We start from the raw sequence: 27,250 nt of genomic DNA on the forward strand, positions 1-27,250 counted from the left end.
CATATTAGAATGATTTCTGAAGGATCATGTGACAATGAAGACTGGAATAATGATGCAAAAAAAATCAGCTCTGTTTCACAGGAATAAGTTAGATTTTAAAGTATATTAAAATAGAAAACTCTTATTTTAAATTGCAGTATTTCACAAAATAATTTTTTTTCTGTATTTTAAGAGCATAAGAAACTTAAAAACATTAAAAATCTTACTGATCCCAAACTTTTGAATGGCACTGTGTGTATATGTATATTTATTTGATTTTTTTAATTTGATAAGTTTTATTAGTATAAATTTGTTATTAAAATTAATAGTGAAAATACGTCATATTCTGATTAATAAAAAAATCTTATTTCTGCTCATTTTTAATTTGTTTTATTTACAATTCATTTTTAATAGAAGCAGTATTATAACGTTGATGTTAACATTGCAATAAAATGCTGATATATACCATATAAAGTACACAAAAACCATAGTTACAAGTAGGCTGTAGGTTGATTTTAAATAGCAATAGCAAATATTTTGTTCTTTTAATTAGCGGTAGCTGTTTGAAATACCAAAAAAAAAAAAACTTTGAAAACATGAGATAACATATGTATAGCTTCACATACTTGATTCACCACAATTTGAGTTAAAAAAATAAAAATCAGCCACAACAATGCAAGATTCCTCCTACATGTTGACAATCTATTTATTGGTTCATCATATTTACAAAAGTGCATTGATAATAGTGGGGTTTTCCAACATTTGCCTCTTTTCACAAATATTTAGCTGATAATGACAACAGTACAATAATCTACCTTAAAAAGCATGCCTTCGGTTCTTGCAGTTCAAAGTAAGCTGTCTTTATCCAATCTAGTTCCAGGCAGGCACACCCGGTATACTGTTTATCTTGAGGGACAGATACACTGCACAAGGCACTTTAACTTCACCTACTCGCTCTCTCTCAGCTCAGGAACAGGATGCAAAGACATCATTGAGCTAAATGAAAACCTTTAACCAGCAAAACATTCATCCTCTCAAATAAACTTACACTCACTTCTGTAAAAATCTTTCTGTATCATCATTTGTACTTTTCCGTTGAACTGTTTACTTACTGGATTGCTCCTCATATTTAAATATTACAGATTTGAGGGGGGAAAAGAAAAGGAAAGAAATAAAAGCAACAGTCTAAATGATATTACACGCTCTCAAGAGCATAACCTGACAGACTGGAGGAGAAAGGCAGAACACGATATTAAAGTTTGAATTCTTCTCAGTTTTTAAATAGATTTGTTCAGGAAACCCCAAGTGCAGACCACTGGAGCTGCTGGGATTTGCGAAACCACCAATCCGTAATGTTCATCTGACAGCAGGCTGTAAGAGGTGGAGGAACTCATTCTGCAGGCTAGCGTCTTTTAGCGACTGATGTATCTTTGACATAACTGATGCAGTTGGGAAGAGGAGCTTGTGAAGAATTATGGGAACAGACGAGCAGGGTAGTGTGAGGGGGCGGTATGGAGATCTGTACAGTTTCACAAAGTGAGCAGGATGTGGTGTGAGAGTAACATGGCAGCGGATCAACTTGGGCCCTCTGAAGACACTTTCAGCTTCTTCTTGACTTTGAGTGCTGGATTAGCCATTGAAGCGTAATGTCTGTGAGGTTCAGGGGACATAACAGATGCCATGTAAGTAAAGCAGATTAGCAACTTCATATAGCAACTCCTCCTCACGGAACATTACTTACCAATGTTATCTTTCTCTTTGCAGGAAATAGAGTAGCAGCAAATCTCCCGGTCCTGAATAGCAGCCAAGTTCCTAAAGAAATAGCACATGAGACAGAATAAATAAAACAATTTATATGGCTTCATTTCAGGCTAACTGGTTCCAGTTGAGGTCAAAAGTTTACATGCACCTTGCAGAATCTGCAAAAGAGGGACCATACAATGCTACAAAAAGTTATTTAAATAATCCCATTCAAAATTTTACATACACTTGATTCCTAATACTTTGTTGTTACCTAAATGATCCACAGCTGGGGTTTTTTAGTAATAGTTGTTCATGAGTCCCTTGTTTATCCTGAACAGTTAAACTGCCTGCTGTTCTTCAGAAAAATCCTTCATGTCCCACAAACTCATTGGTTTTTCAGCATTTTTTGTGTATTTGAACCCTTTCCAACAATGACTGTATGATTTTGAGATCCATCGTTTCACACCGAGAACAATTGAGGGACTCATGTGCAACTATTACAGAAGGTTTAAAAGACAGAATGAAGATGTGTAAATTTTTTCTTACTTTGCCTAAATATCATATTTTTTCCATTTAGTGCTGCCCTTCAGAAGCAACAGCTAAGACACTTGTATGTTTCCCAGAATACAAATTAAGTTCAATTTACCCTGATCTTCAAATTCAAAAAGTTTTCACCCCTTCGCTCTTAATGCATCGTGTTTCCTTCTAAAGCATCAGTGAGTGTTTGAACCTTCTGTAATAGTTGCATGAGTCCCTCAGTTGTCCTCAATGTGAAAAGATAAATCATACAGTCATTTTAGGAAAGGGTTCAAATACACAAAAAAGCTAAAAAACCAAACAATTTGTGGGACCTGAAAGATTCTTCTGAAAAACAGCAGTCAGTTTATCTGTTCAGGACATCATGAACAACTATCACTAAACAAAAAAAACACAGCTGTGGATCAATCAGGTAACAACACAATATTAAGAAGCGTGTGTAAACTTTTGAACAGGGTAATTTTTATAAATCCGACTATTATTTTCTCTTGGGAACTATACAGTATGTTAACATCTTTTATGTGAAATATCTTATTCAGGTCAGTACCACTACAAAATAAAAAACAACATGCATTTTGTATGATTCCTCTTATTTTGGTCAAATAATTAACATTTTACAGATTCTGCAAGGGGTGTGTAAACTTTTAACCTCAACTGTATTTCAGGATAAACTGTGAACATAGTCCTGCAACAAGAGCAAATAAAGCACATACAACAATTAGCCAACAGATGGCAGTAATTCTCACAACTTGAGACCCCCAAACCACACAACCTTTCAATTTCTTCCAGACAGACGGTTAAAATCTGTTCTAGACATTGTGACTCATCTTATTTTCACACAATTCATAGAAAATATGAAAGAAACCTCAATCTGACGCTGGCATAAAAACATGGTGACAAAAGAGTGAATACAATGCATGATTATTTTACTCCAGAGAGAACTGAAACTGATTTTTACAAATAGAGCATTTTTTTTTTATAATGAAGATAAAAATAAAGAAACTGAGATGACCAGAGCCAGTAATGCAATTTCCTAATTATTATAATTATATTAGGTTTTATATAATGGCAAGGTAATCTTATTAGCGTCATATGATTTGGCAGAATGTGATCATACTGTAAAAGACTATCAGAGTCCAATCGTAAATATATGAATTGGAGAAATCGTAGCACTCAATGCACCGGTTATTAAAACACAATTTTGCCCACAGTTACACACATTGGCTAGGGAGATCTTAGTATACAAAGCTATTGGTTAAAAGGGTCATGAACTGATAAACCAAAATTCCCTTCATCTTTTAACATGTAAGAGGTCATTGTACTACAAAAACATCTTTTCTCATTAGTATAAAAACAACTTATATTGAAGCCAGTCTGCCTGGCTTTATGACGTAATCATGTGGCTAAACAATGCCTCCACAAAAGATCAACGCCTGCTTCTACATCGCTGCCTGTTTAGCCCCGCCCACCAATTCATGCATGTAGTCTAAATAATGAGAGCAGAAAATGCAGGTCAATTCAGAAATCAAGTGATAAAGCTATCTTTTTATATTGCCTTCCTTCTGATCCCAACGTTCACTTCATTTACCACAGATTTGTTTACAAACAAGGCGGGATTTTCAGAAAGACTGAAACTAAAAGACGATGCTGTGCCACAAGTGTGAGTAACTGTTTTTATTATGTGATCTCTGTACTAAGAATTTATGTGTCCATCTGAGAAGGATGTAGGCTGTCAAACAGACACAACTGTTAGCCAATCATAGCAGTGGGTGTTTACTTCCATTTCTACAATCCGCCACGCCTATTTAAACAGAGCGTTTTGAGTGGCGTCAAAACAAGGACAGAAAATAGCATATTACTTCTAAATTATGTTTGTTGATGTAAAAAGCTTGATAGCATTATAAGTAGACCTCAGAAAACAGTCTAAAATAATAAAAAGGCAGTTCATGACCACTTTAACAATTGATTCCCCCACCCACGTGACCAAGATGACATCAGATGAAACTGAAATTTGAGGTAGATCACGTCCATAAATCTACTTATGTAAGTATTTGTGCTCCATATTGACTTTAATTCAAAACAAAGGGATAAAACATCTACTGCATGTGTGGTGTTGTGCTTCTTACATTTTTTCAATTAGCTGTTTCTCATCCAATGCATTAGGTAGATCTCTCTTATTCCCGAGCACCAACACCTAAAACACAAAGACATTCATAAGAACTGACACAATGAAGATGTCTAAGCAGTAATGCGTTGTAAAAACACAAGACAGACAAGTGCCTTACAGGGATGCCTTGTAACTGTGGCTTGTCTAGAAGATTGTGCAGCTCGTTTCTGGAAGCTTCAACCTTCTCCCGGTCTGCTGCGTCCACCATGTACCTTTGAGAGAAATTCAAAGATAAATGAAAGAACGCACATTATATTACATAACTGAGAATACTTTCCCTCATAAAAGATGGATGGATAGATACTTACACTATTGCATTCACCCCACGACAGTATCGCTCCCACATGCTTCTGAACCTCGGCTGACCTCCTATATCCCAGATCTGCACAGGAAGTTTTAATTAATCTTGCACCTTATATTTCTTCTGAATCCCAAGAAGCCATGATTAATCATTAGGACCAAACCTTGATGGTGACGTTGCCTTTTGTGACCTTCCTCATGTTGAACCCGACCGTGGGAATCATGTCTTCGCTGAACTGGCCTGACTGGGGGAGAAAAAAAAAGAAAAAGAGATAACTCACAGAGTTGGACTTGTGGTGAATAGCTTTCCTTATCATCTAAAATAGTTTTGTTTTTTTGTGGTTTTGACGCCCAATTTCTTTTCCTGTTGCTGTAAGCGTAGGCATTTAGTCTTTGGTTTTTAAGGGCCTCCCATCAGAAACATATATTTGATCTATGATTCATATTGAAAGTACCTCAAGCCAGCCTAAGGAAATTTCTGCGTGGTGCCTTGCCATCTACTGTACCAAACCTACCAAAATTCTCAAATTTAGGTCATTGGCACTGTTAACTCTTCTGCCAAGTAAAGGCTTTGTGCCAGTATGGCACAGAAAAACTTGCAGTCGACACCAAACATTAACTGTTTAACTGAGAGCTTGTAATCGATGTGTAATTTTGCGGTCACAATAGAAGTTCTTACATTACTCATGTTTATTCAAACAACTCATTCAATCTCAAAAGGAAATCTGTCCACCCTTTTACCAGTTAATCTTTTGTACTATTAATCACATCTTTAATAACCACTAATGAACCAGGACTATTCAAATTGCACATCAAAACCACAAGACCACCTCTCCCGTTATGAATGAGTTTTGATGCGGTCCACCTTTATTTAGGGAAAATTCCCTCCCCACAAACACTTTCCCGTATTTGTCACGCTGTTGCCGGTAAAGCTTTCTAAAAATTAGGACCACCTCCAAGGATTCTGACACACTCATTCATTTCTTGACTGCATAGTCATATCTGCAGATGTAATTTCCTCCATTGGCTAATAATAATAGTGTTCATCTACGTCAGCCTGTTAATAAAACTTTACCCAATATTGAATTTTTAGTAGGGATGCAACCGAAATTATTCGTCCGAATATCAAAAGAGCTTTTTTTTTTTGCTATTTTCAGCTGAATAATTTTTGTGACGTGACGTGATCAAATAGAGGCACGCACTAACGCAGCAAACATGTCGGCAGTGTGAAAGCATTTAAAACTGTCCGAGAAAGATGCAAAAATCATTAAAAGCACAGACAGCGAGAGACTGTTTAGAAATGCATCGCATGTCTTCGATGAAAAGAGAAAGGGGTGGTTGTTGCTGGTTACTGTATGATGACTGAAATAATGGCCTTAAACCATTAGTAAATAAACTACAGAACGTTATATTTTCTAATACACGCATGAATTGTATGTATTCTGACAGCGCTGCAGGAGCTGGTTAGCCAGGGTTCAAAGTCCAAAGCGCAAGGAATATCATTCATAAATCTGCTGCTGTCAGCAAAAAGTAGTACTGAGATCTTTTCCGCCAAAATAAAAATCAACATTCATAAATGTTAGCATTGTAATTTTACTGTTGTTCTGTAAAATAAAATAGACAAGAATAATGATAACAATCATTACAACAGCTTTATTAATACATTTATTATAACATTCTCCTTTGCTCAGCAATGTTGCATTTATTTGTACATTAAAAAACACATGCCTGATTCAAGAAGGGGGTCTTAAAAAGGCCAAAGGATATTATTTTACTAACTTATTAATTTTAAGTTAAACTGTGCTTTGTTGGTGGGCTATAATGTCTACTAGAATGTTAAACATGTTCAGTGTTAGGTAAATATTTTTCAAATTGTTGTTTTGTAATTGATTTTTTTTTTTTTCTGTAAAGCAAGACAAAACTGTAAAAATCACATTTTGGCTATTTAATTTATGCAATGGTGAAAAAACTGGCAAAATACATGGGGAAAAAACACAAAAACCTGTGTTCGATAATCGGCCTTCGGCCCAGTGTTTACTTTTGTTTGGCTTCGGCCAAGAATTTTCATTTCAGTGCATCCCTAATTTTTAGCCAAGAATTTCATAATGCTTACTGATACTGTGCTATAAAACTACTCATAATGAGATATAAGAATTTGGTCACAACTCTCACAAGCTATCAAATAGTATATTTAGTTTTTTTTTGTTTTTTTTTTAAATGGCAGGTGCACAAAACAAGCTTTGTGGGTTTGATTTTGTTTTGCACCCTCCACATGACAGAGGCAAAGTGGCAACAATTTGTTTGAAGTTGCAGCAAGTATCATACTAAAGCAATAAAAGACAATGGAAATAACTGCACTTGCCAAATGTTCATGTTTTGACCAGGAATTCTGTTCTGAATCTTTCTTCTCAGCAAATTTTAAGTACTTGACGGCATGTTTACTAAGTGAAAAATAACAGAGGATATGCATGTTGCCCTGCAGTACACTATACAAAAAATAACTAAGGATTGCGTTGTCAACATCTTTGGCTGAATGGCTCTTGCAACTAATAGTGAACAAAGGGATACTGAGTCAGCACAGTATCTCGGACTGTCTGGCAGCAGGGAGAAAGATAACTAGCTCCTTTATACTATCAGCCATCATAACTCGGAGAGATGCAGACAGAGCTGGGTAAGTCAACAAGACATTCTGACAGAGTTTGTTTGAGCACCAGGTGCAAACAGGGCAGGGTGGAAGCTCCTGCATCTCTGTGCCCTGAGGAAAACATAATTGCACTTGTTGCTCCATTTGAACAATTAATGAGATATCAGTTCACACATGGTCACCTCAGGAGATGCAATTTCCACCTGAGGCGCTGAAATGATTACACAGCGAGAGTCTATATAGAGATGGTGGAGTGAAGACAGCAAAAGCTATTCCCCTGGAGGCTGTGAGGCGGCAATTCATTAAATGACACATCAAACAAATTCAGCTGCAGTATGTAGGACCCTGTGATATATGTGATGCGAAAAACGTGGACAGAATCATGGAATTCAGTTATAAAAATGAAATGTACTGTATAGTGCGGAATTTCACGGAATTTGAAAAAAAAAATGTAAAAGTGTGAATATTAAGCCACAAAATGTTCTGTGTTTGTGTGAATGAATGGTGCAGTTGGCAATTTTAATTTACTACACACATACTGAAGTGTCGCCTCAATATACGAATACATGAGCATATATACATAAACAAAATCTCTAGAACTGCTTTGAGAGTCACTTCATGAGCATTTGACCATTTCTTTAAATAAAAAACTATTGTCATATCATATGCAAACAGAAACTTGAAGGTCTTCACAGCAGCCCGTCAAAATAAAAGTTCGGTTTGACTTGAAGAAACGGTGACAGAAATGGTAAAAATGTAAATACATAACACTGCATTTCTAAAAAATAAATAACTAATAAATAAATAAAAATTATTAATTAATTAGACATGCTTTTTGATTATTTTTTTTTTATTTAACCAATAAAACAGAGCCTAGACAGAAATAGTAAAAATGTAAACCACTGTATTTCTAAAAAAAAAATAATAATTAAAAATTATTATTTTTCAAATTAAATTAGATAAGTTTGATTGTTAAAATAAAAAAATTAACTTATTTTATAGAGCCTTCAAAATGTAACATTTTGTTCAACTTTTTTAAAAAAATCGCTGTTAAATTGAAAGTTTCATGATTTCAATAAATTTAGACATGCTTTTTGATTCATATTCTTTAATTTAACCATTAAAACAGAGTCTAGAAAAATGAAAACAGAAAAAAATGGAATCCAGAAAAAAAAAAAAACAGAATTTGGAAAAAAAAAAAATCTATAGAAATTGGAAGAAAATAAAACAGATTTCATAGGGCCCCTAAGTATGTATAGTATGAAAACACAAAATTAACTAATATTTATAATATTTTTTCTAAATCTGTACAGGTCACAGTACACCTTACTGTCTTATATATCACTAAAAATATTAACACTAATAATAATAATAACAATAATTAAAGCTGCGAGCAGCGATGAACGGGCCCTCGCACCCGGGCTCACCGCCGACCGGTTGCTTTAGGAAAACAGCAAACGGTGGGCAGTATGCTTTTAATACAGTAAATATATGAGAAATATGTCATAAGTCATTTAAATGTGCCAAACTTCCCATTGGCAGCTGGTGGCGCTATGCCTATAAATGATTATTGGCATGTAGATGTGTTCAGGCCAGCACTATTATCAAACATATGAAGTTTGGTGCAGATTGACCTTGGTATGTTTGAGTTAGTGAAAGATATGATATATCCTGGTGTCAACAGGTGGCGCTATGATAATATCTGAATATTGGCCTTTAGGTGTCTTCAGGCCAGGACTCTTACCAAACCTGTGAAGTTTGAGGCAGATCAGACATTTTATGGCTGAGTTATTACACCTATGTCCATGGCGAAACATCAAACTTTGTCAGGCCGCCACGGACACGCCCTATAACGAAAACTCAAGATCTTCACAATTTAACATCTCTAAGGCCTCTAGATCAGACTGACCAAATATAATGTTGATTTCATTAAATGTCTAGGAGGAGTTTGCTATAAACCTAATCCCCTGCAAGGACTTCAGATAATGCCAACTGTGAACCAAATGTGAACATTTTCCCTATATTCTGATGATGATGATGATAAGAACATGTAATTCATGATGATAACAAAATGTTATTATTGCTTGCATTACATTCACCACTTCTGCTTAAATCGTTACCTATCTGTACAATTTGAATGTGGATATTGCTTTGCTGGTGACTCCTGTTATAAGACATCACTCTTAAGCGCTACATAACTAAGAATCAATTAGGAAAACGGTGCACAGTTGGCAAATGCATTCACAGTAACCCTCTGCTAGTTTGGATTTTAAGTTTACTGAATTGAAAGGGTTACACTTTAAAATCAACACAGAGACACATACACACAATATATAAAATGTTGCCATCCAGTTTCATTTGTTAACATTAACTATATTAGTTAACATGAACAATAATTAAATAGCATTTATTAATGTTAATTAATATTAAGCTAAAAAAAAAAGTATTCATATATTGTTTAAAGGTAAATTAGTATTTTTTAGTTTATGTACTGTGAATTAACATGAACATGAACACAGTTCATGTGGGTGTACAGCAATACACAATAAAGTGCTCTATAAACGCTTAATTCTTTCAAAATATCTTTAAAAATCAAGTTGAGTGTTTTAATGGGGCGATATATATATAACTGATCTTCAAATGATGGTTTTCGGATGTTTTGAACAGATAACAGCAAAGTTTGTTTTGTTGTCAAAGTTTGTCTTGAAATTTTTAATTATTATAATTTTATATTCAATAAATAACACTATGAAAATATTGTCTACAATGAAGATAAATCACTCATGCTTAAAAGTTGTATTTTTCTTAATCTTTTGCTATGTGACTGAATAGGACAAGTTCATGGTACAGTTCAGTAAAAATAAATAAAAAACAACAACTGCAAAATACAAACAATGAAAGATTTAATGACCCTTTATATTTTCTCAAAATATCAGACATATTTATGTCGATTACGCTACAGCAATGTGCATCTTCCTCAAAGATGGTCTTAAGCAAAACAGCATGTTCCACTGGTCTCTCTCCCTTACACCCCTCCCCCCTTCAGTCACTCTTCAGTGACTCAATGGTGACTGAACACAGACAGGCACAGGCAGAGTGACAGCAGGTTTCTAATTTCTTTTTTTAATTTTCTTTAATTCATAGAAGCTTGTATAAAATTGATATTTACACCACTTGCTCAGAATGATAAGATCTCTGTGTGAAAAAAGTTTTAAAGAGTTTGGATGCTGCACTTTAAAGATATTAAAAAATTACGGTTATGTTTTTTACTACATCTTTAAAAAATCACCACGTCAACACCGTTCAAGATATCCCAAATCCGCTCGCAATTTAACATCTTCAGAATCTTCTCTTCATGTTAAAAAAGTTTGGTGTGAATACCTTATTTTTCTTAGAAGGAGTGTGAATTTGTTTACAGCCTGATTTTTCCAAAAATCCACATTCAAATCAAAATAGCCGGCTTCCTGTTGGTCTTAGCTAATGAGTTTGATTTAGAAAGTTGTCCAGATTGATGAGAACAATATATGTACAGAGTTTCGTGACTGTAGGAAAAACTAACCCCCCAACTTTTGTCAAAAGATGGCGCTAGAGAGTGCCTGCTCCACGCCCATTTATGACCTTTTGCCAGTGTCTAACTATCATTAATATTGATGCGTGTGTTGAGTTTCATGAAATTCTAAGCATGTTATCTGCCTCGAAAAGACAGGAATCAAATTTTAAAGTTTGACACGTTTCCATGGCAACGGTGTTTGATTTATCATCAACCCCTTTACATATTCTCATCGGCCGTGTTTTGACATTATTTTGATGAAGTTTGAAGAAAATCAAGTAAAATTAAGAGGCTGATTTCAAAGCATTTTGAAAATGACACGTTTCCTGCTGCCAGTTGGTGGCGCTATAACTTTGACTCATAATAGTCACATTTATGGAATCGGCATCATACAAGGAACAAACTGGTGAAGTTCCATCAGAATCAGGCAATGTGTGCAACAGTTATTAGACACTTCCTGTTTCTCATTTCTCGCCATAACTTTGTCGCCTTGCCACGGCCAAACCGTTCGAGATATCAAAAATCTCCTCGCAATTTAGCGTCCCCAATGTCTTGAGATCATGCTGACCGAGTTTGGTGACAATCCCATGGAATTCCTGGGAGGAGTACGTTAAATTCCAGAGCATGTGCTTTTTAAACAGCCCTAAATATCTCACTTCCTGTTGCGTGGAGCCCATGACATAGAGTACAAAAGTTGTTCAGCTCGATGAGTTCTATATGTGTACGGAGTTTCATATCAATACGCGCAAGTATGTGTGCGCAGTACATCAAGTTTTCAAACTGTGTTCCAGGGGGCGCTGTAGAGGCCCTGAACCACGCCCGGGTCCCAGCCTCTGTGGCGTCCGGACGACGGCAGATTCCGACGTGTGTGCAAATTTTCAAGAGTTTTTGAGTATGTTAAGGCCCCCAAAAGTGCCCCAACGGTTGAAAAAAAATAAAAATTAAAGCTGCGAGCAGCGATGAACGGGCCCTCGCACCTGGGCTCACCGCCGACCGGTGGCTTCAGGAAATCAGCAAACGGTGGGCAGTATGCTTTTAATACAGTAAATGTAGAAAAAATATGTCATAAGTCATTTAAATGTGCCAAACTTGCCACTGCCAGATGGTGGCGCTATGCCTATAACTGATTATTGGCATGTAGATGTGTTCAGGCCAGCACTATTATCAAACATATGAAGTTTGGTGCAGACTGACCTTGGTATGTTTGAGTTAGTGAAATATATGAGATATCCTGCTGCCAACAGGTGGTGCTATGATAATATCTGAATATTGGTCTTTAGGTGTCTTCAGGCCAGGACTCTTACCAAACCTGTGAATTTTGTGGCAGATCAGACATTTTCAGGCTAAGTTATAACCACTTCTATGTCTATGCAGAAACATCAAACTTTGTCAGGCCACCCCGCACATGCCCTTTAATGAAAACTCAAGATCTTCACAATTTAACATCTCTAAGGCCTCAAGATCAGACTGACCAAATATAATGTTGATTTAATTAAATGCAATCAATGCAAGGACTTCAGATAGATGCCAACTGTGAACCAGTATGCTACAAATAAGAACATGTAATTCATGATGATAGCAAAATGTTATTATTGCTTCCTCTATATCCACCACTTCTGCTTAAATGTCATTGTTACCTATCTTTACAATTTTTGTATGATATATTTTTGTATAAAATCAATTGTTGTCATAACTAAGAATCAATAAGGAAGACGGTGCCCAGTTGGCACATGCATTCACAGTAACCATCTGCTAGTTTGGATTTTAAGTTTACAGAATTAAAAGGGTTACACTTTAAAATCAACACACAGACACATACACACAAAATATAAAATGTTGCCATCCAGTTTCATTTGTTAAAATTAACTATATCAGTTAACATGACCAATAAATAAATAGCATTTATTAATGTTAATTAATATTAAGCTAAGAAAAAGTATTCATATAAAGTTTATGTACTGTGAATTAACATGAACATGAACACAGTTCATGTGGGTGTACAGCAATACACAATAAAGTGCTCTATAAACGCTCCATTCTTTCAAAATATCTTTAAAAATCAAGTTGAGTATTTTAACGGGGTGATATATATATTTATAACTGTTCTTAAAATTATGGTTTTCAGATGTTTTGAAGAGATAACAGTAACGTTTGTTTTGTTGTCAAAGTTTGTCTTAATTTTTTATTATTATTATTTTATATTCAATAAATAACACTATGTAAATATTGTCTATCAATGAAGATAAATTGATCATGCTAAAAAGTTGTATTTTTTTAAATCTTTTGCTATGTGACTGAATAGGACAAGTTCATGGTACAGTTAAGTACAAAATAAATAAAAAACAACAACTGCAAAATACGAACAATGAAAGACTTAGTGACCCTTTATATTTTCTCAAAATATCAGACTCTCAAAGATCAGACATATTTATGTAATTACACTACATACAGTATGTGCATTATGTTCAAAGATGGTCTGTAGAATGGCTCTCTACTCTGTCACCCTCTCTGCCTCTCACCCCTCCCCCCTGCAATAATGAGCTTCTCTGTGCCTGACTGAACGCACACACATACTGTAGAGACATTCACCAGAGTGACAGCAGGTTTCTGAGTTATCTTTTTAATTTTCTTTAATTCATTGAAGCTTGTATAAAATTTATATTTCCAGCACTTGCTCAGAATGATTAGATCTCTGTGTGAAAAAAGTTTTAAAGAGTTTGGATGCTGCACTTTAAAGATATAAAAAATTAGGGTTATGTTTTTTACTACATCTTTAAAAAATCACCATGTCAACACCGTTCGAGATATCCAAAATCCGCTCGCAATTTAACATCTTCAGAATCTTCTCTTCATGTTAAAAAAGTTTGGTGTGAACAGCTGGTTGTTCTTAGGAGTAGTGTGAATTTGTTTACTACCTGATTTTTCAAAAAATCCACCTTTAAATCAAAATAGCCGGCTTTCTGTTGGTCTTAGCTAATGAGTTTGATTTAGAAAGTTGTCCAGATTGATGAGAACAATATAAGTACAGAGTTTGGTGACTGTAGGAAAAACTAACCCCCCAACTTTTGTCAAAAGATGGCGCTATAGAGTGCCTGCTCCACGCCCATTTATGACCTTTTGCCAGTGTCTAACTATCATTAATATTGATGTGTGTGTTGAGTTTCATGAAATTCTAAGCATGTTATCTGCCTCGAAAAGACAGGAATGTAATTTTAAAGTTTGACACGTTGCCATGGCAACAGCATTTCATTTATCATCGACCCCTTTACATATTCTTATCGGCCGTGTTTTGACATGATTTTGATGAAGTTTAAAGAAAATCGAGTAAAATTAAGAGGCTGATTTCAAAGCATTTTGAAAATGACACGTTTCCTGCTGCCAGTTGGTGGCGCTATAACTTTGACTCATAATAGTCACATTTATGGAATCGGCATCATACAACGAACAAACTGGTGAAGTTTCATCAGAATCAGGCAATGTGTGCAACAGTTATTAGACACTTCCTGTTTCTCATTTCTCGCCATAACTTTGTCGCCTTGCCACGGCCAAACCGTTCGAGATATCAAAAATCTCCTCGCAATTTAGCGTCCCCAATGTCTTGAGATCATGCTGACCGAGTTTGGTGACAATCCCATGGAATTCCTGGGAGGAGTACGTTAAATTCCAGAGCATGCGCTTTTTAAACAGCCCTAAATATCTCACTTCCTGTTGCGTGGAGCCCATGACATAGAGTACAAAAGTTGTTCAGCTCGATGAGTTCTATATGTGTACCGAGTTTCATATCAATACGCGCAAGTATGTGTGCGCAGTACATCAAGTTTTCAAACTGTGTTCCAGGGGGCGCTGTAGAGGCCCTGAACCACGCCCGGGTCCCAGCCTCTGTGGCGTCCGGACGACGGCAGATTCCGACGTGTGTGCAAATTTTCAAGAGTTTTTGAGTATGTTAAGGCCCCCAAAAGTGCCCCAACGGTTGAAAAAAAATAAAAATAAAAAAAAAAAAAAAAAAAAAACAAATAAGAATCCTTAGAAGAACAATAGGGCCTTCGCCCTTTTGGGCTCGGGCCCTAAAAATAAGAATCCTTAGAAGAACAATAGGGCCTTCGCCCTTTTGGGCTCGGGCCCTAATTATATGTTACTACATAATCAGAAATTCATAGTTACTACTACAAATAAAAAAGAAACCATGAAACATGTTTAAATCACATGAGCATCTCCTTTGATGATTCAGAGTTGAGGTGGTCTGCCTTGATAAGGGAAAGTCCCTCTGTCTGCTATTCCATGTCTAGTAACATTTCAACTTTGAATCAGAAAATGCAGTTTGATATTTTAATAATATATTCTGAAATGTATTCTTCTACTATATGAACTCTGCATTTGCTAAATTGATCCTACTCAACATTTAATATCAATTCCATGAACTGGAATATTCCCAACCAATGCATATTACATGATACAAAACGCAAAAAAGTGGGCTAATGTGACCAACTCATAAAGTTTGGTGATGAATCTGATCCATGTAGTCAGTCACATGATATGTACACCACTGCTTATGAAGGGGTTCCAGGTTTTAAGACTTCCCTTTAGCATACTCATGATTCATAAGCATGCCAGGCATGCAGAAGATCTTGGGCTTCAAAGAACTCTGCCTCAAAAGGTCAATCAGACCTTTTCGGAGAGGAACATTCTGACAACTTTTTCAAGAAAGTCCACACGTGCTCTCCGACAGTTTAAGGGAAGTGATTACAGAAGACAGAACTACAAGTATAGGCAACACTGAACACCTAAGCCTTTTCAGCAACACATTTGAAATCTAAAAAAAAAAAGCTTTCTCAGTAGTTTACCACATTAAAAGACACATTTCAACCCCCAGTAGTATCTAGCCTTCCACCATGGCAGATAAAGAAGAAATGTAACTGAACTACTGTGACCGGTACATTATCTTATTGTGTACTCATGCAGCAAATCACATGATGGGAACGTCACTCGACCAGGAAGAACCGCATTAAAATGCGTCTGAGTCTTGTGACTAATGCCAGAAACTCCCACATTGTCTAAATTCACACAAACACACACACACACACACACACACACACACACACACACACACACACACACACACACACATATTGCCAAAAATATTTTATTTTAAATAAATGCTGTTCTTTTGAATCTATTTATCAAAGAATCCTGAAACAAAATGATCAATGTTTCCACAAAATATTAAGCAGTACAACTGTTTTTAACATTGATTCAAATAAAACTTGTAGTAATAGAGTAAAACTGGATCACCCAAAAAGCATTATCTATACTATCATTAAGACAATAAAAATGAGGTTGAATGACCCTTACACCACACCACGCATTTAAAACATGATTTAGACCGGCACCCAAACATACTGTAAATGCCTTTAAATGCACCAAAAACAAAGTACTGCAATTCTTCAACTTCACTTAAAGGATAAAAACTAAGTCTGGATCTACATTCAAGGGAAACAGATTAAAGACAGATCAAAGTCACCATTTAAGAATGCTTTTTTACACTACTTACACTAAACCTTTAACTACCTGACCAGTTTGGACTGTATTTTCTATGTACAATAATTGCTTTTGTACACTGCTCTGTCTTTAGATCGGATTAGGATCAGTGTTAGTAATGATCTTGCAGAACAAGTCCAACATGCTTGAGCACGTGAGATTATATACTTTTTCTTTTGGCCTCCAAATGTGGCCCAGTCAGTTTCAGGGCACTTGTTGCACCAATAACATAACTCAATGCAATGCCAAGGAATGGTATATATAATTAGGAATGTATTAGTCACATGCAGGCCTATGCAGAACAAATATCAAGTCATTGTCTTGCTGGTATATGTGCATGAGTTTAATAAGTGACTCACTTTTGATTTTGATTGATGATACCTGCATGATGAATACAGATGTTGTGAAGAAGATAAAATGCTAGATGACGCATGTGCTTCCTAGATCACCTATCCAGTTTCCCAACAACAAAAACAAGCTCAAAGAAAAAACAGCAGGATATTTGAGCTTGAAATCCGGTTCAGACTCTGTTTCATAATCTGAAATATGGTTAGTTGGTTAATCTCATTCTTCTATAAAGGTGCACATTTTTGTTAAAGTTTATCTGGCTCTTATTTGTTCTTATAGTACCAGAGGTTTGAGACTTTATACAAATGACTTTTGGCATGAATGCATTTAGTTTGTTTACAAATGACTGCTTTTTTGTTTGTTATTTTCTCCCATTGTTGGTAATTTTATGTGGCTATGGCTGCTACCAAGTACCATCACTAGAAAGATATGACTCTTTGCAGGACAACTGTTTACATGGCGCATCTATAATGGTTGTTTTATTTTTTCTTATTTTTAGTAGTAGTAGCAACTGTATTAACTGCATGGTTGATCATGTGACGCCAACATGGTGGCACAACAGTATGTAAATTAACTTGTTTTTTCTAGTAAACCTGCACATTTGGAAGTTCACATATCATATTTCATTGTTGTTGAGTTCTTTGTGAACAATTAGTAAAATGACTAAGTGAAACTTGAACATATCACACTGGGTTGGGTTGTAAACTCACACGCATGGGATAGGAATACGTAACCCCAATTATTTCTGCATGAATTATGATTAAAATAACACTCTTTAAGTATACATAACACAACTAATACATCCAGTTTGTTTACATAAGGTTAATTTCTCTCTAGAGCTCAGATCATGGAAACAAAATCGGTCCAGGATTAAAATAAGATGATGTTATAACAGGTAGTTCGTAGCATCCGTGATAAATGGAGATTATTTTGCAATATGTTTTTAGTAAACTGTCAACTGAGATCAAAACAAACAACCCACTACGCAATCAAATTATTGATGGTCATCCAGGAGCTAACGTTAGCCGGTTAGCTTTCCCCAAAACGTCAAATTAGGGCCCCTATGTAGGTTTTGACCAGTCATAAACTGTGAATTTATGTTAATATAGCCCCACTGTCTATTATCTGTAAGCAAGTGTGCTAACTGCCTGGTGTACTGGACTGACATTCGTCTCTTGGATTTGTTGAACTAGCTCATGCTAACCGCAAACACTCACCGCGATTACGTTAACAAACGTCGTTTTCCCCGAATACTGCAGCCCGACGAGGGTTAACTCCATTTCTTCCTTCCAAAAGAGAGACTTAAACCAGTCCAGGAGGCGGTTAATGAGTGCCAACATTTTGATGCTAGATTAAACAGGTCTGTGATGGTTTAGGTTGTTTGCAATGTTTTTCACCACTAGAATCGTAACGTAGTGTTTGGGAGGAACTGACCGCTGTCATATGACTGTGAAACGTTTGCGAACTCAGTGTGTGTTCATAAACGTTGACGCTGCGCCACTCTTGCGCAGGCTACCATATGTAGACACAAATTACTCCTCTCAACGGGTTTTTTTGTGGGTAAGATTTTACAGTAAGTTGCCATAAGTTAACGTTAGTTAATTAACAATTATATATTGGAGTATTTAATATTTATTAATCTTTGTTTACGTTAGCTGATAAAAACAACTATTCATTGTTGGTTCATGTTACTCCGATTCATTTAGTAATATTAAAGGAGTAGTTCACCTTTCAGAACAAAAATGTACATATAATGTCCTCACCCCGTGTCATCCAAGATGTGCATGTCTTTCTTTCTTTAGTCGTAAGGAAAAGTATGTTAACTTTACATTTTATGAGCTGGAACAAAAACTGCCAAATAAACACCTCAATTAACTAGGCTAAGTATTATTTGACATAAATAACATTGAAACATAATTTAAATGTATCTTTTAAATAAAAAATAAAAAAAATAACATTTTGTCCATTATATGGAGAGAAATCATGAATTTTAATAATAATTTAATAATATTTTAATAATAGTTATTTTATTTATTTATTTAAAAGATACAGTTAAATTATGTTTCAGTGTTAGTTTATGTCAAATAATACTTAGTTAATTGAGGTGTTTATTTGGCAGTTTTTTGTTCCAGCTCATAAAATGTAAAGTTATGTAGAACCTAAAACAATAATAATAAAATACATTTGTGACCCTGGACCACAAAACCAGTTTGGCATGGGTATATTTGTAGCAATAGACAAATTGTATGGGTCAAAATTATAGATTTTTCTTTTATGCCAAAAATCATTAGGATATTAAGCAAAGGTCATGTTCCATTAAGCTATTTTGTAAATTTCCTATTGTAAATAAATCAAAACTTAATTTCTGATTAGTAATATCCATTGCTAAGAACTTTATTTAGACAACTTTAAAGGTGATTTTCTCAATATTAAGATTTTTTGCACCCTAATATTCCAGATATTCAAAAAGTTGCTTCTCAGCCAAATATTGACCTATCCTAACAAACATACGTCAATGGCTTTCAGTTAATGTATAAATTTCAGTTTCAAAAGTTGACCCTTATGACTTGTTTTGTGGTCCAAGGTCACACTTACATCTGGTCAGAAAATACACTGTGCTACAACTCTATACTGGCTGATGACCATAACACAGTTTAATAACTGCAAATGAGATGTACACAATTTTGCTGAAACAATATAACAATATTTACAAAAAACTGTGTTAGCATATCCATTAATGTAGTACTAGTATTACACACTTTTAAAGGCATAGTCCAAACCTAACATGCAACAACAAGCCAAATAGATTTGTTTGGCAAAAGAATTCAAATTATTCATTTTATATGTACAGAACTTGTAGTCTATAGAAGGTGGTACATAGACTTGACATTGAAAAACATGATATGCTTAAACATCATATAAAAATATGCTTAACAGTCAAATATAGTCAAATCAGATGTGAAATAACTATGAAATTAAAGCAGAAATGGCACATACAAGCAAAATGAGAACAAACCACACTACCTGACAGTTTACACATGACAAAAAATAAATCAAAAGGTAAAGTAAAAATAAAAAAGTAAGACAAATATGAAGCTTGCCGTTGTGTCTGTTAATCTTGTGTGTGATAGTTATGAGGTATTTCTTCTATATTCATTACCACGTTCCTCTTGTGGAAAATTCGAAAATGTGTCTAACAGTTTTTACACTTACAAGGTAACATATAAAGTTAACAGGAAGCATCACTCATATTGCACGTCTTGCTTAGCTCAGCTTCACAGAGCTAATTTTGCATCAAGGCAAACATAAACAACACCTTCTGTTTATTCCTCATATGAATCTGTTTTGAAACTGAGATGATGACACCTTTGTGCAGTGTTCTTCACATTAAAGAGAACCTTCAAGGAAAGCTGTGGAGATGATGCTTGCAAAGGACATCGGAAACCTCTGACTTGTAGTCATCTTCCTCACCCTCCTCCTCCTTGGATAGTTTGCAACTGCATGAATCTGGGGGCAGTACTATCCTTTGTGTGTACGCTTTGCTTACTGTGGAAAGATGCAATTATTTAATTTATTTAAAAGAAAACCCAAAAGGTTTATTAGTATAAGACTTTAATATAGATAACTAGAAATTGGACAAACATGGAAATGTCACTTACTTTTTGTGCGCATCTTGTATCTAACAAATTGACAAACAATATATATAATAAAAACCAGGAAGGTCAACACAGCGACTGCTAAACAGGCCAACATAAAAGGATGAGTAGCCTGGGTGTCTTTTTCTTCATCTTGGTTTCCTCTGGGAACTGTTGTGAACTTAACTGGAAAAATGAGAAAAGCATTTCTTAAACACAGAACATTTAAAAGAAAAAAAAGGGCTACCACTACCAGTCAAAAGTTTATGAACAGTAAGATTTTTAATTACAAGCTTTCAAGTACAGCAAAAACAGTACATTTTGAAATGTTTTTACTATTTAAAATAACTATTTCTATTTAAATATATTTTAAAATGTAATTTATTTCTTTGATTTCAAAGCGGAATTTTTAGCATAATTACTGCTGCTCCAAAAACATTCATTATTATTATGTTGAAAACAGCTGAGCAGTAGACTTTTTTCAGGTTTCTTTGTTGAATAGAAAGTTCAGAAGAACAGCATTTATCTGAAATCTTGTTGTAAAATTCTAAATGATCATCACTTTTGATCAATTTAAAGCATCCTTGCTAAATAAAAGGATATTAAATAAATAAAATAAAAAAATGAAAATTCTATAATTTCTCCCATCAAAAAAGATATTTTAAATAAATGCCAATCTTTGGATCTTTCTATTCATCAATAATAATAATAAATAATGTTTTGTGAACAGCAAATCAGGATCATGTGACACTGAATACTGGAATAATTATGCTGATGATGCTTTGATCACAGGGATAAATTACAATTTGAATATATTCAAATAGAAAGCAGTTATTTAAATAGTAAAAATATGAAAAAAAAATTACTGCTTTTGCTGTATTTTGGATCAAAAAAAATGCAGGCTTGGTGAGCAGAAGAAAATTCTTTAAAAAACATGAAAAACTTACTGTTAAAAAACTTTGGTAATGGGAATTCTGGAGTTATTAGGGAATTTTAAAATTCAGATTTCAATTTTTGATTTTAATTCACATTACGATTCAGAGGACTGGGGTTGGAAAGAATTTTTGTAATTATTAAGAAACCCTTAAATTGATCAAAAGCGACTATAAAAACATTAAACAGGGTATATATATAAATTATGGGGTGAAATTTTTAATTACAAATATGGGATACAAATGGAAATCATGGTCAACAGGCATATAAACCCCATAATGACAAATGTGACCCTGGACCACAAAACCAGTCTTAAGTAGCACAAGCATATTTGTAGCAAGAGCCAAAAATACATTGTATGGATCGAAATTATTGATTTTTCTTTTATGCCAAAAATCATTAGAATATTAAGTAAAGATCATGTTTTATGAAGATATTTTGTACATTTCCTACCGTAAATATATCAAAATGTAATATTTGATTAGTAATATGCATTGCTAAGTTCTTGCTGGACAACTTTAAAGGATTTTTTGCACCCTCAGATTCCAGATTTTCAAATAGTTGTACTGTATCTTGGCCAATTATTGTTCTATAACAAACAAACCATACATTAATAGAAAGCTTATTTATTCAGCTTTCAAATGATGTATAAATCTCAGCTTAAACAAATTGACCCGTATTACTGATTTTGTGGTCCAGGTTCACATATATGTTATATATGTCAGTAGTAAAAAGTACAAACCAGAAGAGGCACATCTTGAATTGTGGGTCCGGTTCCCAGGGAAGATTTCACCACCAACACACCTAATTTCAGAAAAAATCAATTATCACCTAATTTACCATCTCAAGGCATTACTTAGTTTTTAACAACTCTAATGAACACAAAGCTTTACTTTGTAATGGGTTTACACGTGCTGTCCTCAACATCATTGTAAAAGTTGTCTTCACATGGATCACAATAGAAAGTATAATCATAGGCACCTGCCAAAACACCAAACAGAAAAAGCAGTTGAATGATTTCAAATATTTTTACCACGTCAATGTCTTTTCTTCCCTCATGCCCTTTACACACACTGACCATAAAAAGTCCCCAGGAAAGACCCACACATATGATGAGCTCATAAATAAAAATCAGTATGGACACGTGTCATTTCATTTAATAATAAAAATAAAACTAGACACTTTACCAGTTCTCCTCAGCTGATGTCCAGGTTTACATCTCTCCCTGGGATTACACGTTGTACATTTATCATCAAAACATAAGTGATTGTCTTTGCAGAAACATTTGTCACTAGGTGAAACAGCTGTTGAACATTTCTGACACACACTGTCACCGCTCTTTGGACATGGTACTTTGGGATACTCACCTGTAAAATACAACAGTTAATGACTTTCAAATTAAGTTAGAACATTTTGCTATAACATCTGCTCGAATTAGAGAATATCATAATGGTCTTACCTGAAGGACAGGCTTTACAGCATCTGTTTCCATATTCATACTCGGTTCTCCAGTCACATTGTATAGCCAGACACAAAATCCAGCTGCTACAAACACAGAGCAGCGTAAACCAGAGCTTAGCAGTGTCCATTGTATCACAGTGCCAGACTGAGCATCGCTATCTATTTTCATGTCTCGCCTTTTATGAGTGCTGTGACATCTCTCTCCTGTGACGTTTCTCTCACCACAAAGCAGAGGCGTGCAGCATATGAGAATGAAGAGGCCAAAACCAATGTGCCCAGGACTGAGAGTGAAAACAAGCAAAGACATGCAGCCAGACTGCTCTGGGCTTTAGTTCAAGTTCTTATCATAATCTTATTGGATGTGTTCCAAATATTTGATTTGGGAAGTATCTGTTGTGTGTCATTTTTTGGGAAGGGGGGGGGGGGGGGAGTAAAGACTGAAACTTTACGCAATTTGTGGGCGAGGAACAAATAAATTGCTCTGGAAACTTTTCATTTTTTCCATTTAAGGACAACAATGTTTTTGATGCTGTTGCTTAAGATAGAAACTATAGCTGGATATACATATCCAGGAAATATTTATGAAAACGACATCCACAGTTTTACAGATCATAAAGTTGTGGGTCACAGTTAACCCAGAAATGAAAATTCTGTCAACATTTACTCAGCTGTTATTTCTGAACTTGCCTTTTTTATGTGAAACAGAAAATAATATGTAATATGTTCTATAAAACTTGTTTTTGTCCGACTTTCATTGTACACACTTTATGGGTATCTATGGTTGCATAAAGAACCTTTAACATCCATGGCAAAAGGTTTTTTAGTTAAGCTCAAACATTTACATCCCCCTTTCAGAATCTGCAAAATGTTAAGTTTTTTTTACCAAATTAGAGGGATCATACAAAATGCATGATATTTAGTGCATATGTTTATTTAGTACTGACCTGAATAAGATATTTTACATACAGTCCACAAGAGAAAATCATAGTTGAATTTATAAAAATGACCCCGTTCAAATGAATGATCCACAGCTGTGTTTTTGTTTTGTTTTTGTTTAATGATAGTTGACAGTTAAACGGCCCGCTGTTCTTCAGAAAAAACCTTCAGGTCCCACAAATTCTTGGGTTTTCCAGCATTTTTGTGTATTTGAAACAATGACTCTATGATTTTGAGATCCATATTTTCACACTGAGGACAACTGAGAGACTCATACTCAACTATTACAGAAGGTTCAAACACACACTGATGCTCCAGAAGAAAAAAAAACATGCATAAAGAGCTGGGGGGTGAAAACTTTTGAACAGAATGGAGATGTGTACATTTTTCTTATTTTGCCTAAATATCATATTTCTTCATTCAGTACTGCCCTTCAGAGGCTACAGAAGATGTGTTTCCCAGAAGACAAAATGTTAAATTTACTCTAATCTTTTCTGTAGAACAGCTGGCAAGGGATTCATGGGACTCATGAACAACTACGTATTAAGAATCATAGGGGATGTACAATTTTGAACAGGGTCATTTTTATAAATTTAGCTATTATTTTCTCTTGTGGACTATATGTAAACATCTTTTATGAGAAATATCTTATTTTGGATGATATTTTGGGATTCTGAAAGGGGGGTGTAAACTTTTGACCTCAACTGTATACAATGTAGATCATTTATATTAATGTTCTTCATACTGGAAAAAGTCTTTTAAAGCTTGTTCACTGAAAGAAATGAGTATTAGGAAACTTTTTATATGGACAAGAAAACACTGACATATTTTCCAGAGTATCCTCTCTTGCGTTCCACATAAGAAAAACAGTCATACACATTTTTAATTTGTATCACCAGGCATGCTAGTAATCATGTGGCATCTTATCACATGAGGCCCCAATAGGGAACAGGTATGTACCAGTCTGGTAAAAGGCCAACTTCTCTTTTAATGTCATCTAAAACCACTAGAGCATAAGCAGATGAAGTGACTTGTTTCTACATTAGAGGTCAGCTGGACCATGACCCACCAGATGTGCTGTAAAGGAAATGTTGAGGATGATTGTGTGCACAGCAATAACAATTTGTTTGAGGACTTATGGCACTTTTAGATTGAGAAGAAGTGATGGAGAATAGGGTTGAAGGGTTGAATTTATACACAACATGGGCTGGAATCAAACTCTCCAGCATCACAGCACCACATACACCAACCACAGACACACATAGACCAACCACTAGCCCAGTGCTTCAACAGTAATACTGACTTTTCAAAGAATCTAGGAAACCTAAGCAAACCACCATCTTCACCAGTTTTGACAGTCAGTCAGTCAGTCAGTCAGTCAGTCAGTCAGTCAGTCAGTCAGTCAGTCAGTCAGTCAGTCACAGAGGTATTCAAATACTGTCTGGATAGACTTCTCCACCACCTACATGCTCTGATATGGGTAACAAAAACAGCCGTCACCAGCGTTATCGAGGTAATCTATAGTACGTAGTGTAAAGGAAGGACCGCAGCATCAGAAACTATCTCTAAAACATCTGTCGACAACATCTATACCAGCCTGAGAAAATTTTTTGATTGAATTTGTAAGATTACTTAATGTGAAATAGAATTCACAACGCGTTTTATTACTGTAATGTGACATGTTTTTGGGCAAAATAAGATACCGGTAAGAACAAATGGATTCAGTTTGAGGATGGAAAATAGGATTTTCAAAAACAGAATGAGACCAGATTGAATTTACATTTTGACTAAAGATTATAAAACATTTTGCATTGGAATAACATACACCAATGACCAGATAGCTAGGGTCAGCTGTGCAACCGACCATCAAATTTAAGTTTTTACCTGCTAGAATTTCCACTTTAACTTGCTAAACTGTTAACTTTTAAAAACTGTCTCTTCTGCCTGTACAAAAGAGCTTGTTCTGCTGCTTGATACTGCAAATTGGTGTGTTTTACCATGTTATTTTAATGTATTATCTTAATTATGAACACAATGGTTTGTAGTGCAAACAGATTTACCATTTACTGCACGTTGTTATTCTTCTAGTTATTTCCCTATAGGGGATAATAAACCGGATGTCTCACCCATACAGTACACTATAAAAAGTTTTCACCAGATTCAACTTAAAAACCTAAGTTCAGCAGCTGCCTTAAATTTTTAAGTTAAATCAGCTTAAAACTACAAGTCATTTTAACTTATTACAATAAAAATGAGTTGATTTTACTTAATGAGTTGAAATGACTTAAGTTGATTTAACTTAAAATTTTAAGGCAGCTGCTAAAACTTAAGTTTTTAATTAGAAACTGGTGAAAACATTTTACAGTGTAGGCTTACTTCTGTGTTAAAGAAAAAGGTGGATACACACAGGTATGACCCTTTACACACTACAACCTATCTGTGAACAATCGTTTCTTTTCTTTATTATTTTTATGAAGCCAATATTTAGTATGAAACCAGTCTCTACTTATTGAGAAATACAGTGATACTGTTTTTTATGTCATCTTCAAATCATCAAATATGTCATCTTTTCATAATCTTATAATAAAACACACATGATCTCCCTCTTAAAGGACTTTACTGTTCCTCGAATGTCAGAAATACCACACAGGCATTTATAGTGTTACCAACAGCCAAATAGCTACTAACCACATATTCAGAGTCAATAGACAAATGCTAGAAAACAACATTTGTTTAAATTGTTAAAAACACACACTCTCAGTGCAAAAGACAGAAGGAAAAAAATACCAGTGTGTGGCCTTTCATTGTTTCCATAAGATACCACTGTTGATTTGCTCCATTAGCATTTTCTGTTACGTCAGATGAAATGATACTCCATTCTTTTCTTTTGCATGACCTGTAATTAAAAGAATGGTAATAAATAAATGTATTTTCTAAACAAAGACCATTGGTCTTTTCATCTCTGCGTATGGAATACGGATGATTGTTAACAAATCTTTCAGTTCTTGTTTTGAGGATATGAGAGAGAATAGGCTGAATCATGCTCAGATTTGCATGTCAGCTATGACCTTTCATTTAAAGACAAACATGAACCCACAAATATCAATTCCACACATCTCACATCACTGCACTGGCAGTGTGAAATCCATCCATCTTTTGCAAAATCATGAACATTGTTATAGTTTGCATATGCATCTGAACTAGAGATTTTAATTGTTTTAATAAGGTTTCAGAGGGAAAAGCCTTAGATCTTGAGATCTACATAATCTTGCAAGTGGAGAGGAGTGGACAAGATGAGGAAAAAGTGCACTGTTTTGTATCTAGGGAAGTAAAATGAAGTCACTGTTTATATGCAGTAAGTCTTCATCAGAACAGTTTTTGAGAAATTTAGCATTATATCACTTGCTCACCAATGGATTCTCTGCAGTGAATGGGTGCCGTCAGAATGAGAGTCCAAACAGCTGATAAAAACATCACAATAA

General features: G+C 35.0%; 2 protein-coding genes across 2 annotated transcripts; both read right to left on the minus strand.

The window, feature by feature from the left end:
- Nucleotides 1-655: 655 nt before the first annotated feature.
- Nucleotides 656-18,227, minus strand: arl8ba (ADP-ribosylation factor-like 8Ba). Its single transcript, XM_073851824.1, has 7 exons — nucleotides 18,021-18,227; nucleotides 4,891-4,971; nucleotides 4,735-4,808; nucleotides 4,545-4,638; nucleotides 4,386-4,453; nucleotides 1,721-1,791; nucleotides 656-1,629 (listed from the first exon to the last, which is right to left on the minus strand). Exons 1-7 carry the CDS (start codon nucleotides 18,141-18,143, stop codon nucleotides 1,580-1,582), a joined length of 561 nt encoding a protein of 186 aa, XP_073707925.1. The 5' UTR covers nucleotides 18,144-18,227; the 3' UTR covers nucleotides 656-1,579.
- A 1,029-nt stretch (nucleotides 18,228-19,256) lies between these two features.
- On the minus strand, nucleotides 19,257-22,976 carry tnfrsf18 (tumor necrosis factor receptor superfamily, member 18). The gene is made up of 6 exons (XM_073852675.1): nucleotides 22,831-22,976; nucleotides 22,559-22,738; nucleotides 22,265-22,352; nucleotides 22,114-22,175; nucleotides 20,463-20,624; nucleotides 19,257-20,349 (listed from the first exon to the last, which is right to left on the minus strand). Exons 1-6 carry the CDS (start codon nucleotides 22,958-22,960, stop codon nucleotides 20,204-20,206), a joined length of 768 nt encoding a protein of 255 aa, XP_073708776.1. The 5' UTR covers nucleotides 22,961-22,976; the 3' UTR covers nucleotides 19,257-20,203.
- Between the last annotated feature and the right edge of the window lie 4,274 nt (nucleotides 22,977-27,250).

Source organism: Garra rufa, chromosome 12, assembly GCF_049309525.1.
Source record: "Garra rufa chromosome 12, GarRuf1.0, whole genome shotgun sequence".
NCBI classification, from domain to species: Eukaryota; Metazoa; Chordata; class Actinopteri; order Cypriniformes; family Cyprinidae; genus Garra; species Garra rufa.

Bases quoted from the DNA above. Each gene is read 5' to 3' on its own strand.
- arl8ba (XM_073851824.1), bottom strand. From the start codon at position 18,143: ATGTTGGCACTCATTAACCGCCTCCTGGACTGGTTTAAGTCTCTCTTT. The intron at 4,809-4,890 runs GTTTGGTCCTAA...CTTCCTGTGCAG, and splicing joins AAGGCAACGTCACCATCAAG to ATCTGGGATATAGGAGGTCA. The intron at 1,630-1,720 runs GTAAGTAATGTT...TGAACCTCACAG, and splicing joins CAAAGAGAAAGATAACATTG to ACATTACGCTTCAATGGCTA.
- tnfrsf18 (XM_073852675.1), bottom strand. From the start codon at position 22,960: ATGGACACTGCTAAGCTCTGGTTTACGCTGCTCTGTGTTTGTAGCAGC. The intron at 22,353-22,558 runs GTAAAGTGTCTA...GTGTTTTGGCAG, and splicing joins ACATCAGCTGAGGAGAACTG to GTGCCTATGATTATACTTTC. The intron at 20,625-22,113 runs GTTTGTACTTTT...TCATTTTTCCAG, and splicing joins TTCAAGATGTGCCTCTTCTG to TTAAGTTCACAACAGTTCCC.